General features: G+C 34.9%; 1 protein-coding gene across 4 annotated transcripts in view; it reads left to right on the forward strand.

Annotated features, from left to right (window-relative positions):
• Positions 1 to 14,429, forward strand: part of DMXL2 (Dmx like 2) — a 156,873-nt gene that overhangs the window by 107,919 nt on the left and 34,525 nt on the right. For all 4 annotated transcript variants that reach the window (XM_055319683.1, XM_055319685.1, XM_055319684.1 and 1 more), the window contains exons 18-22: positions 606 to 2,282; positions 5,267 to 5,377; positions 9,068 to 9,237; positions 12,815 to 12,912; positions 13,337 to 13,502. In XM_055319683.1, coding sequence (XP_055175658.1) covers positions 606 to 2,282; positions 5,267 to 5,377; positions 9,068 to 9,237; positions 12,815 to 12,912; positions 13,337 to 13,502 — 2,222 coding nt within the window. The remainder of the gene's footprint in view (positions 1 to 605; positions 2,283 to 5,266; positions 5,378 to 9,067; positions 9,238 to 12,814; positions 12,913 to 13,336; positions 13,503 to 14,429) is intronic.

The following is a 14,429-nucleotide window of genomic DNA, read 5'->3' on the forward strand; positions in this document are numbered from 1 at the left end:
GTTGACAGTGGATGGGTGGTATTGGTCTTCAGCTGTCAGGGTTCTGGTTCAGTGTTAAGAGAGTTCGAATTAATCATGGTAAAAATGGTGAGATCTAGCAATCTAACTATCTGAAAACATTTTGATGGTAGGGGCAGATATAGAGTCTGTATTATTCAGGGACAAGTTAGGGGCATTTGAATGGGAAACTGTAGTGATGACTTAAGCATCTCTGATGAAAGCAATAAGTGGAGACTGAAAATCCAGTAAGGCATGTGGTGAAGCCATATATAAATTATAACAGGTAACAGACTTCGTGAATAAGCGTTGACTTGTTTTATTACATTTGAGTTTTATTTTAGTGGAATACTTAACCTCACTTAAACTTAAACATCTAAAAACTGATCGATTATTATTGCATATTTTGATTTCACCAGTGGGCTGTTCAAGACTTGTAGTTACCTTGGCCAATGGACACTTAGTATTAAGCACTACTTAAGGGGAGTTTGCAGAATTACAATGAAGAAGCTTACTCTGACTTTGGATTTATCACATTGTAGAACTTGATTATTAGCATTTTATATTGTAGTTCTATTGTCATGACTATCTGCTTTTTCTTTTTTAAGGCCATCTGAGTTCTTCTTCAATTTATCCAGTGTGCCTTGCACCTTATTTAGTGGTAACAACTTGTTCTGACAATAAAGTTCGCTTCTGGAAGTGTAATATGGAAACCAACCCAGAATGTAAAAGTGTTGAGAAGGAAACTTACCAGTGGAGGAGATGGCCCTTGATGAATGATGAAGGAGAAGATAATACCAGTACAGTGAGCATCGTGGGAAGACCAGTTGCTGTTAGCTGTTCATACACAGGTCGCCTTGCCGTGGCTTACAAACAACCTGTCCACCACAATGGTTTTGTTTCTAAAGAATTTTCCATGCATGTTTGCATCTTTGAATGTGAATCTACAGGAGGATCAGAATGGGTTTTAGAACAAACAATTCATCTTGATGATTTGGTCAAGGTTGGAAGTGTACTTGATTCAAGGGTCAGTGTTGACAGTAATCTGTTTGTGTACAGCAAATCAGATGCACTTTTGAGCAAGGATAGATATCTTATTCCAAATATCAAACATTTAGTACATTTGGACTGGGTATCAAAAGAAGATGGCTCCCACATTCTCACAGTGGGGGTCGGTGCTAATATCTTCATGTATGGACGGCTTTCAGGAATTGTGACTGAGCAAATCAACAGCAAGGATGGAGTAGCTGTCATTACTTTACCACTAGGTGGTAGTATCAAGCAAGGAGTTCGGTCAAGATGGGTTCTTCTTAGATCTATAGACTTGGTATCTTCTGTTGATGGTACACCTTCTCTGCCTGTTTCTCTCTCCTGGGTGAGAGATGGGATATTGGTGGTAGGAATGGATTGTGAAATGCATGTATATGCACAGTGGAAGCATGCTGTCAAATTTGGAGACATTGAAGTTGATAGTCCTGATGCAGAAGAGACAGCATTACAAGATCATTCTGCCTTTAAATCTAATATGTTGTCAAGAAAAAGTATTGTTGAAGGAACAGCTATTGCTGATGATGTTTTTTGTTCACCAACTGTAGTTCAAGATGGCGGCTTATTTGAGGCTGCACATGTACTTTCCCCTACTCTCCCTCAATATCATCCAACTCAGCTGCTAGAATTGATGGATTTAGGGAAAGTGCGAAGGGCTAAAGCTATTCTCTCTCATTTAGTAAAATGTATTGCAGGTGAAGTTGCAATAGTTAGAGATGCTGATGCTGGAGAAGGGACTAAGCGACATCTTTCCCGAACCATTAGCGTAAGTGGCAGTACGGCAAAGGATACAGTCACCATAGGAAAAGATGGTACTCGAGATTATACTGAAATAGATTCTATTCCTCCACTACCATTATATGCACTGCTTGCTGCAGATCAAGATACAACCTACAGAATTTCAGAAGAAAGTACAAAAATACCACAGAGCTATGAAGAGCATACCAAAAGTGAACCAGAAGATCAATATTCAGAGCTGTTCCAAATCCAGGATATAACAACAGATGATATAGATTTAGAGCCAGAAAAGAGAGAAAACAAATCAAAAGTAATAAATCTTTCTCAATATGGACCTGCTTACTTTGGCCAAGAACATGCTAGGGTACTTTCAAGTCATCTTATGCACTCAAGTCTACCAGGCCTTACTCGTTTGGAGCAGATGTTCCTTGTAGCTTTGGCTGATACAGTGGCTACCACCAGTACTGAGCTTGATGAGAGCAGAGATAAGAGTTATTCAGGTAAATATTCCCACTAAAATTTACCAAGTTACCATGAATAGAACCATTTGTATAATTTATATAATGATTCACATTAAATTGCAGTCTTTCTTTAAACTTTGTAGTGAGAAAAAAAATAAAAAAAATAAAAAAAACAACTTTCTAGTGAGAAGACCTCTCTAGTAGACAGTTATTGTTACCTAATATGATTAATTATGAAAGAAAAGACAGTTGGGGATAGGTTATGACTTGCAAATATGACTTCATGGGTTTGTGGTATCTGCATTCTCACATGAATTTTTACAACAAAAGCTTTGTGTAATTTTAGATATATGTAGTCTTGTTTTTTCAAACATATTTACTTCTATAGCTTATTTTAATTTTTATTTTACTTTTAGTAATAATAATGGCCCATTTGATAATTTTGCTATTGAACTAAAAGGCTTATACAGACCTCATGAACTCAACTTGTTCATCTTCCCATTTCTAGGTATATGTATTTTTTATAATTACCTAATTTTCTCTGAAAATCTTGAAAAAGAGAAAAAGAGGTTTTAATACATTTTACTATAATGTGTGTCTTGACTAATTTGCTCTATAACCAGAATATTTTTGGCTGTCTCCTGAAACTAGATTCCATTCTCTTTTATACAGATAGTTGAAGGTAATGGTGTTGATTGTAAATGATGGCATTAGCCAAGGAAACCGAAAATTATTGATCATTCATTCATTCAGTAAATATTGTGGAGGAGTGAACAATTGCTATGTGCCAGGCACTTTATGTACTTTATCATACTTAATTATCACAACAATCTTCTGGTAGGTAGCTATTATTATACTAAATTTTATAGATGAAGACACTGATCCATAGGGAGGCAAATAGGGTCACACAGGTAATAAGTGGCAGAACTGGGGTTCATATGTGGATACATGATTGCCTCCCAGCCTGTACATTATTTCACAAGATTTCCAAATTTGAAGAAAAAAGACTGTTCCTCAAAGCTACCTGGAATATATCTCTTCATACAGGTTTATATCCTTATAATATATCCCCTAAGTTTTCTCTGTAGATTAAAATAACTAGAGACCTTAGAAAGTTTTGCCTATGACCTATTTTCTAAACATGTTAATTAAACAAATCCTAATGCTTATGAGGTGTTATGTGCAATATAGCAGAATTCTCTCCAGGAGAGTCTTAAGAATTTTTGAAAACTTTAGAGTTTTTACTCTGGGATATTAAGAAAATAGGTATTTATAATCCATGAAAAATAGTTTATAAACTTTCTGACTCAGAACTATATGATTGGCTGGGCAGTATAAAAATGGCTCATGCTGGTCCCAGTGTACTTTCATGAGGTAGATAAGGGAGGAATTAATGTCTCCATTTCACAGGTGGAAAGCTGAAGCTCAGAGTTTAAGTATGTTGCACATCTCAGCAAATAATTTCTAAGTAAATTAATTCTTCCAAATGGAATTAAAGGTGTTCCTGACTCTGCTTTTTTTTTACCCACCATATCCAGTTTTCTGACAACTGCTACCAATTCTCATATATCTAGGATCCAGTCATTTCTCACTACTTTTCTTATTACCACTCTAGTCCAAGTCACTGTTACCTCCTGCCTGGTTATTGACAAAGTCTCCCAAAACTGCTTCATTCTTGTTACCTCAGTCTGTTGTCTACATAGAAGCCAGTGATTAAAAACATTTAATCTCTTCTCTGCTCAGCATATACCAGTGGCTTGCTATCTCACTTTAGAATAAAAGCCACATCCTTATGGAGGTCCACAAGGCCCTGTGTGATCTGTGTTCATTTTCATTCTACTACATTGGCCTCCTTGCTGTCCCAGGAAGACACTAAACACATTCCTGTCTCAAGGCCTTTGCATATTTTGTGTTCTCAGTGTGGAAAGCTTTTTCCAAGTTTATGCCTGGCTCATTCCCTCACCTCCTCAAGTTTCTGCTGAGACATCATCGTCTTGGAAAGTTCTTCCCTGGGTATACTATATAAAATAGAATCCCCTTGTTCCAGTACTCCCTTTCTGTCAAGCCTACTTTTTATTTCTCTCCATAGCATTACTTTCCACCAGACACATTGTTTTTTGTTTTTGTCTCCTAAAATGAAAGCACCATGAGAGGAGAGATTTTGTCTTATTCACTGTCAAATCCCCAGCACCTACACTGTGCCTTCCCTGTAGTAGGTACTTGATTTGTTGAATAAATAAATGAATGGGTGGATAACAAAGATAGCTAATGGGAAGTAGAGCTGGAACTTAAACTTTGAGATTTTAAAACATTTTATATTCTTCTAGAAAATATTATTTGATTCAACATTCTTAGTACTTCCCAAGTGGCAGTTACTGGACTGGGTGCTGGTCATAACTTTTGTGTTGCTTCTCCAACAGTGTCTATAATTTTAATGAAACTCCTCACACTTCATACCTTTGTGCAACTTTTAAATAGGAGTTAAGTTTGTGAAATCAGGTTAAGGTTCAACCTTAGCTTTGTAAAACTAGCCTAGGGAATCGAATTTTAAATCTTTCATAGTACTATATTTCAATTGAGCTAACCAGACTAGAAAATATTAGCTTTTTAATTAACAGTGATAATAAGTAATGATTTCATTTTCGATATGTAATTCCTATCTTTTCAATCTCATCCAACTTCATGTGGGAAATGCTTCTTAAAATTGTACCTAGCTTACTATAGTTAATATATTTTTATTGGATTTCAAGATTTCATTTATTATGAATAGCTGTAAGTATTGTTATTACCTATACTAATAGGGAATTATATTTCCCCCAGTCATTTTTCATTTGGGAGTTTTTGTATTTACAAATACCTTTTGTAAAGATGTATTTCTTATAAAGATATTTGACTGTTAGCAAAGGGATACACTCAAACATATATCTTGTGTAAATTGTTATTATTGAATTTAATGCTTATTTCCTAATTATTTACTGGTTTGTGACAGTTTTCCTGAAACATATTTTCTATTTGCTTTATAGGAAGGGACACATTAGACGAGTGTGGTTTGAGATACTTGCTAGCTATGCGTTTGCACACGTGCCTTTTGACATCGTTGCCTCCTTTATACCGAGTACAGCTACTTCATCAAGGTATTTAACTCCTTGTTTGGACCTTTCCACAACTTTTATTTCATATTGTAGTGGAATACTTGTATTTATATTTGTGTATAAGAATTAGCCAAGTCATTATATGCATACATCCTTAAGATCTTCTAGTCACATAGTACCCACTTACCCTTTTTCTGTGCCTCTTTCAGCTCTGTTCTGCAACTTTTGCTCTTCTATCTCAGTTTCTCAGACTTACTCACTAATGCCTAGTAGCTTAGTAGTAAACCTGGTATGCCTAAGGCCATAAGGGACTCCTGGGTGGCTCAGTGGTTGAGCACCTGCCTTCAGCCCAAGACGTGATCCTGGAGTCCTGGGATCGAGTCCCACATAGGACTCCCTGCATGGAGCCTGCTTCTTCCTTTGCCTGTGTCTCTCTCTCTTTCTTTCTCTCTCTCTCTGTGTCTCTCATAAATAAATAAATAAAATATTTTTTAAAAAAGTGGCCCTGAATTTCTTTGACAACTGATATATTTTCTTTAAAAATTGTGTGATTTTTGCCCTATGTATTATTATTTATGTTTATTTTAATATAAGCATTTTGTTATAAGTCATATACTCACAAGGAAAGCTGATGTTTCAGGAATATCTGCCCGATAGTAATGCAGTAGATTTGCATACTTGTAGTACACTGTCACATACCCTGATTTGAGATGTAAGGATTTATGTCAGCCCCCTAATTGACAGATTAAAAAAACTATAAAGTGACCTGCCAAGATATAGGGCTACTTATAGAGCTCGGAGCTAGAATCCGAGTGCAGTTTTTATTAGACTATATTCCTTTTGAAACCAGCATCCTGGATGCAGTCCTATAAATAATGCTTTAGTATTATAGGAACTAGAATACCAGGCTCTATAATTTCTTGGTCTTACCCATAACACTTACCCTTTACCCTCATGTAATTCTAAATAGCTGTCTGATATTCCATTGTGTTTCTAAACTGTACTTCATCTATCCAGTCCTTTAATTTTGAAACAGATTTTGCTGGTTTTCTTTTCTATATGAATGATCACTGTGATGAATGACCATGTTACTTTGCATATAGATATTTATGTATATATCTGATTATTTCCTCGTGTTACTTTCCAACAGTGGAATCCGAGGGCTTGAAAATTCTTAACTCTTTTTTTTTAAGGTGATTGTTTTTATTTTTAATGTTTCAGTCAACAGTTTACAGTATTGCCAGGCCGATATTCTAAATTCTGAATGTAACTGTACCTTAGTGGTTTTTTTTATTCAAGTATAATTAATATACAGTGTTAGTTTCAGGTATACAATATGATGATTCATCAATTCCATATACTTTTCAGTGTTCATCAAGATAAGCATACTCTTAAATCCTGTTCTGTTTCATCCATCTGCCTGCCCACCTCCCCTCTGGCAACCACCAGTTCTCTGTATTTAAGAGTGAAATTTCTTAACTCTTGATAAGTATTGCCCCAGACAGAAACACTGTCTTCCATTATATTCCCAGAAGCAGTGTTTGATGATTCCAAAATTTAACCCATTGTTGACACTTGATACTATCATTGTATTGTTTTTTATTTTATTTTTTTGATATTATCATTTTAAACAATCTGTGCCATTCGATTAGGTTTAAAAAGTGGTATCTCAACGGTTCTTTTATATTTTAGTTTTAAATGATAGTGCTGAATCACTTAATGACCATTGAGGAATTGAAAATTCCATTTTTCCTTTTGATACAGGTAAAACACTGGACATAAGACATGATTGGTATTATAGGAACAGTTTTCAGGGAAAGTTAAGTAGCCAGTATATAGGTAGAAAGGCTAAGAATAGAGAAAAACTGCAAAGAATAGTTGTTATTGGTAGAGAAAAAATAAATTGATAAATAACTAACTACGTGTTGGTGCCCCTGTTCTTTTTCTTCTTAATATCTTTTCTTGGTATTAGGATATCAGGCAGGTCACCTTAAACTCTGAAGTTCTGATTTTTTAACCTGTAAAATAGGGGGCTGATATAAATCCTTGTATCTCAAATCAGGGTGTGTGGCAGTGTGCTACAAGTATGCAAATCTACTGGATTACTATATGACAGATATTCCTCAAACAACAGCTTTACTTGTGAGTATATGACTTATGATACAATGCTTGTATTAAAATAAATAGTTAGGCTTCCACATATATTCACTGCGCTTTTAATCTTACCTTCTGAACCTAATTCCCCTGACATACCTGTGTGTTTATTGTTCCCACTTAATCATACTAAAAGTTTAATCAATCCCATTTCACTTAAGGGTATGAAGTGTAATATATTTTACATTATTCTTTATATGATAAATTTGCAGTTAGCAAAGTTATTCTGCGTGTATTGCTATATAATAGCAACTTATAAAGCAAAGTGTCGGTAGTTTGATATAGTGATTATTTCTTAAATTGGGCAAAGATTTAAAAAGTGAGAAAATTAATCTGCCTTTTAGGTTCCGAAAAACTACAAATTGGTGTTATTAAATCTTGACCATTTCCCCCTAAATTTTTGGTGGCAGTCAAGGCTTTTTGCACTAATTTTTTTGTGCTGTGATTTCAAGCACAGTTGTATATAAATGTTAGCATAGGAAATTTAAAAGATTTAAGATTATTACTCAAAATAGTCATAATAAGTTCCTTTTATACTTTCTAAAGGAACTGTTGTAAAGCAGTGATGGTTAGAAAAGCTTGAAACTGTATTGGAAGTCTATATAGTAGTTGTTAATGAAAAAAATCATATGTAGTAATATTGATGGTCTTAGAGCATTGAGACTCAAGCCTGTACTGTAATGTACAGTACATCATTGACTTCAGACATGAGGTCCAAAATAGGTCCATATGGATGTCTATGTTGACCAGTTTGGCCTCTTTCCTAGGCTCCTCTGGTTCTTCCTGGCATTCCCGCTATGTGTCACCAATCAGTGTGTCATTTTCCTTGTTTCCTCTTCACCTGCTCTAAGTGGAACGAAGTGTTATCAGAAGTTCAGCTGCTGATAAACTCCCTTGTACTCCCACGTCTGATAGTGTTGCCTCTAAAAGCGGCCTAGAGCCCCGTCAGTCTTCTACCAGGGCATAAAGAGTTTGCCATATATCACCAGTGTTAGGCAGCTTTAAACTAAGTTTAACCAAGATGCCGGAGGCAGAGAAATGTATTCCCTGCAACTCTACTGCAGGTTAGACTTCACTGTGAAATATGTAGTTCATTGGCTGTTTGGTTAAGTGGAGCAGTTTCCAGTAGTCGGTGCTAAGGAATATGGTCTGCAAGCAAGGGGCTTGCTGTGAAGAAACTGAAAAAACTCCCAAGGACACAGGCTGAGATATTTTGTCTTGACCGGAGCTTTCACTGTTGATAAGTGTGGTGTGTGTACGTGTGTGTGTATGTATAAATGACCCGATGTCCAAATATCTTTCCAGTGGTTAAGTTTTAGTGCCTATGTTTTTGCAGAGAAAAAAGCAAATATTTTGGAAAAAAGAGGTTTTTGGTTTTGTATATTCTGCTATTGCTCCATGTGTTTAGAAGCGTGTAGTGTAAAACTGAGTGAGGAAAGACTTCCTTTTACCTTTTTTTTTTTTTTTCCTGCTTGGAAATTCTTCCCGGAGTGAATAAATACATGACTGTGTGAAAAGTTGTTTTTTGTTCTTTTTTGATATAGTTCTGAAGGTTATTATTTTGTATTTCTAATTTAGGTGTGTCTACCTGCCACTTTGCCTGGGCTTTTCATTCTGAGGCTGAGGAGGAACTGATTAATATGATTCCGGCCATTCAGAGAGGGGACCCTCAGTGGTCTGAGTTAAGAGCTATGGGAATAGGTTGGTGGGTCAGGAATATTAACACTCTTCGAAGATGCATTGAAAAGGTAACTTTACTTCATTGGATGCTTAAGTTAAAAAAAAAAATCTTTTTTTTTTAAAATCTTGATGGGACACTTGGGTGGCTCAGCGGTTGAGCATCTGCCTTCAGCTCAGGGCATGATCCTAAAGTCCCGGGATCGGGTCCCACATCGGGCTCCCTGCATAGAGCCTGCTTCTCCCTCTGCCTGTGTCTCTGCCTCTCTCTCTGTGACTCTTATGAATAAATAAATAAAATCTTTTTAAAAAATCTTAAAGGATAAAAGATACTGTCTTCCAGAAAATCTGTTGTAGGGAATTAGTTTGTACATCTTGAGATCTTGAGAATTTCTTAAATAAAAAGTTTTGGAGATTCCAAAAACTTGACCCTTATGAAATGTTTCTGTAGTATATCAGTTGCCTTTTACCATACATACTGAGTTTATAATATTTATAGAATTGCATGTTTTCTGCTATCAGTTGAGGTATGTCCTAGCTTGAGAAAATTCAGAGTTCTTTTTTTTTAAATAACTGGCAGTATGTCATGGATATGAAAAGTACAACATGGGGAATGTAGTCAGTAAAGTTGTAATAACATTGTACTGTGACAGATGGCAACTGCACTTACTGTGGTGAGTGCTGCATAATGTATAGTATTGTCGAATCGCTGTTATACATCCAAAACTATATTTTAACATTGAATGCTGGGTGGGAAAATGGGATAACTGGGTGATGGGCACTAAGGAGGGCCCTTGATGGGATGAGCACCAGGTGTTACACTGTGTGTTGACAAATTAAATTTAAATAAAAATTAAATTAAAAAATTAAGAAAAAAACATTGGATGTCAACTATACTTCAATAATAATATTTACAAAAGAAACATAGAAATCTAAATTTAGAAAACAAACTTCAGTTCTTTTCAGATAAGTACACTATAGATACAAAAATTCTTTTTATATAAAGGATTTTCTGTGTGGCTACATTAATAAATAGCAAACTTCCTTTGCATACTTAAAATACCATTCAATAAAAGGTTTTGATTTGTGTGCACTTGAGGAATATATCTGTGGCAGCAAATTAAACATGCTATAAAATTTTTTAAGACAGGCTTTTGGAATCCATTTTCTGGTAGATTCCCTTTAGAAAAAAATTTGTCCAATAATTTGTTAGTGGAAGCTGAAAGTTCTTTCAGTGTTGCAGTAACAGACTGTTAGTGAGCACCTACTGTGTGCCAGGTTGGTGCTGGTTGCTTTTCATAGATTATTTCATATAATCTGGCCCTGTGTTAGCATCTCCATTTCCACATGTTGGACTAGATCTAGAGAGGTTAAGTAACCCACACGCTCCTGGCATTTTTAAGTATTAGACTGAGTTTGTGCCCTTTCTACTCTATGGGGGTTAGAAAGGTGAAATTCTCATTTATTGTTTACTTGTAGGAGTTCATTGAAATTCCCCTGGGTACAATTAATGATACTACATTTGCGAAGTATAGATTTATTTCTCCCAAGAGGAATTCATTCCTCTACAGTAGTCGTTATCAAATTTTAGTGTGTCCAAAGAATCACCTGGCAAACTTTATTTAAAGTGCATATTCCCTCAGGCCCATTTTCATTTGGTAAATTGAGGGTGATTAGAGATGTGCTGTCTTTATCTCAGTTAGCATCCTGAGATTCTGGTGTTCATCATGGCCCTCAGATCAGTTTGAAATGTAAGCACAGAAGTGCCATTTTCTTGTTACGTGTAAAATTGACAATAAGATACCAGTATTTCTCTCTTGAAAATAGGCACAAATGTAAGAAGGAATTTATTATCACACCAACCAAGTAATGTAGTTTCTGGTGTGTAGGGCAAGTTAATTGTTACAGCATGTACATAACACAATACATTAAATTTTTTATATTCTAAAGCAATGAGAAAGAGGACATCTTTGAAATGTTTCAGATGTCTACAAAGATCTTTTTAATTCCATCAACAATTGGTTGTGTCACATAATTATTTCTGATATGTTACATACGATTTGTTTCCACAAGAGATTATCTCTTAAAATCGCATCAGAGTTACGATAATTCTTTGCCTTGAGATATATATAATAAATCCTTAGCTAAAAATGAACAAAAATTTCTCTAAAATTATTAAACATCAGAATTAAAATTATTAAACATCCGAATACTAAGTTAAATGACTGAAGGCAGAAAAAAATACCAAAAAAGTAGAAGAGAAATAAGATAAACAAGTATTGAGAATACAGCATTTTCGTGACTCAATTTCCCCCTCTCCCATGCCTTGGTAGTTTCTTTACTATGAGTCACTGTGAGCTAATTGTTGTTTCTTATTATTATATCTCTCAACTTAGTGATTTCCAGAAGTTATCTAAGTGTCTTTGAAAAACTTAGATATGGTATGTATGGTAATTGTGTTCAAAACAATATAATTATATACAGTAATGTTACTGGCTTAATTCTTAAACTTAACACTGAGTTGATTGGTTCTGCATGAATTCGGCAGTTTTGGTTATAAGCTCCCAAGGAGAGTATCAGTCATGTGCTCACTTAGACTCTTTCTCATGGAATTTCTAAGAACTGAAATATGTAAGCTCTTAAAAATAATGGAGCTTCAGGGGATCCCTGGGTGGCGCAGCGGTTTGGTGCCTGCCTTTGGCCCAGGGCGCGATCCTGGAGACCCGGGATCGAGTCCCACGTCGGGCTCCCGGTGCATGGAGCCTGCTTCTCCCTCTGCCTGTGTCTCTGCCTCTCTCTCTCTCACTGTGTGCCTATCATAAATAAAATAAAAAAAAATAATGGAGCTTCAGCCTTCTGTATTTTAATTACATGCCAGAAAGAAGGTGTCAGTCTTTTAGAATCATTAAAATTTGATTGGAAAAATACCAGCAAAGAATGTTTTTAAAAAACAGTGGGAAAAAAAAAGGAAAAAAAATAAAAATAAAAAACAGTGGAACACTTATTTTTGTCTGTAATTTTTTAAGTGTGTGTGTTATAGCTGATATTCACAGATGTCTGTATCAATATGAGTTGAGGGAGCTTAAATTGTGAAATTGCATAGCCTGTAGAAGTTATTAGCATTTTGGCTTTTATAAAACATTAAGAAATGTAACATTTAATTTTCATGAAGAAGATCATATCTATTGAATATTCTGCCTTTTTGTTGTTGTTGTTGTTTCCTAGGGTAGATAGTTTTATTGCCACTGGGATTCTAATCCCTTTTCCACACTTTACTGTGTAGCCTTAGGCAATTCATTTAACCTCTCTGTGTCTCCATTGCGGCCTATGTAAAAATAAGGATAATTCTCATGAATTGTGGTCGTTTAAGTAAGATAAATAAAAGGCAGTTAGATTGGTGCTTGGTACATGGTAAGTAATCAGTAAATGCTAGTTGCTATTATTATTTTTATTAAAATTACATACAAGTGGTTGTCTCTCAGAGTATATATCATAAGCTACTGGAGATTGTGGAATAGAGCAAACTTTTTTCAATCTCCATGGTTCCAATCAGTCATGTAAGAGCAGGGAACCAGTAATTGTTGGTTAATTGGTTGTAATTCTTTTATAAAATAGTCAACTTCATAGAATATTTTATTTACCATTTAGGTTGCCAAGGCTTCTTTTCAAAGGAACAATGATGCCTTGGATGCTGCATTATTCTACCTTTCCATGAAGAAGAAAGCAGTGGTATGGGGTCTGTTTAGGTAAATTGCCTCAACATTGTACATGATTTAATGAAATGAAGATTGTACTGCAAATCTCTGATGCTAATACTTTTGAAAGTACTTAGATATATGAGCTTGACCAGCTCAGCTTACTTTTTTGTATCTTGGTTCCTTTATCTGCAAAAAATGGGCATAATATTGGTTCAGCTTAACATAAAGGGTGACGTATTGTTTAAAAAAGTTGATAAAAGCATTTTGAAAAGTACACAATGCTCCTGTGTGCTGTTTATGTGTATATAAGGATTTTGAGCTTTCCTTATTAGAAGTGAAGCTTGGTAACAGACGCCTATTACTGAAGTTACTGTTTTTGATGGATGTTTGGGGTTATTTTCACATATTGTGCAAAGGATTCAAAATATTTTAGATTTCCTTTAACCGCTGATACTTGTGTTCTCGTTCCCAGGTCCCAGCATGATGAAAAGATGACAACATTTTTCAGCCACAACTTTAATGAAGATAGATGGCGTAAAGCCGCTTTGAAAAATGCTTTCTCTTTACTTGGAAAACAGCGCTTTGAACAATCTGCTGCCTTTTTCTTGTTAGCCGGCTCATTGAAAGATGCCATAGAGGTATAAATAAAGAAAACATGTTGTGAGATATTTGTAGGATATTGAAACCCTGAAAAGTTTGTAGAGTAGACTGTAATTTTCTGTCTGGTAACTACAGAGGTCACCAAACTTAAACAGTGGTGTAGTAACAAGCAAAATTATAAATCAATTCAAGTGTGAAACATAAACCAAAAATTTTATATAGGGAATATGGTACGCTTCGAGTGTATATGCATGAAAAAATGGCAAAAAAATGGTTTATGAATACTTTCTTCCTAGCTATTTTATGATTCTAAACTATTTCAAGTCTGCATAGGTCACAACCTCCTCCTTTGGGGTAGATAGGCAGCTACTTTTAAGTTCTTTTTTTTTCCTAAATGAAATTCATAGATAAGGAACTGGAATTGCTATTTGTACTGTTTGTAATATAGTTGTCTTAGGTATTTGAAAATGAATGAAAGAAGTAAGACTTTGCATTTTTTTGATATATACTCCTGGCAGCTGATTAAGAGAGAAATTATGAATGTTACTGTTATGAGACCTTCCTCCTAGGATAGTTATTGTCATTATGAACAATCCAAACAGGTGAAGGGAAAATAAGAAATAATTGGAAATAATATATTATAGAAGAAATAGGAAGTATTCAATGAAGAGAAGTTCTCTATATTTAGGAGTAGTCATATATTCAAAATTATCTCTGGTGTATGATTTTTTAAATTAACAAATATTTATAATTTTGACATGGGAATTTTAACCTAAAGATAATCAGGAGAAGAGAAATAGTGATTGAGAGATGTTTATGTTGCCTGAATGATCTCAAATACTCTATATAAGTAATTAAATTAGAATATAAACTCACAGAGAGTAAAGAATATGTTGCTTTATTTCATGTTATTTGTTTTGTAATTAGAATGTCCTTTTAAAATGGTAGCAATTGTATTTATGTGG

This window comes from Nyctereutes procyonoides, unplaced genomic scaffold, assembly GCF_905146905.1.
Source record: "Nyctereutes procyonoides isolate TBG_1078 unplaced genomic scaffold, NYPRO_anot_genome, whole genome shotgun sequence".
NCBI lineage: Eukaryota > Metazoa > Chordata > Mammalia > Carnivora > Canidae > Nyctereutes > Nyctereutes procyonoides.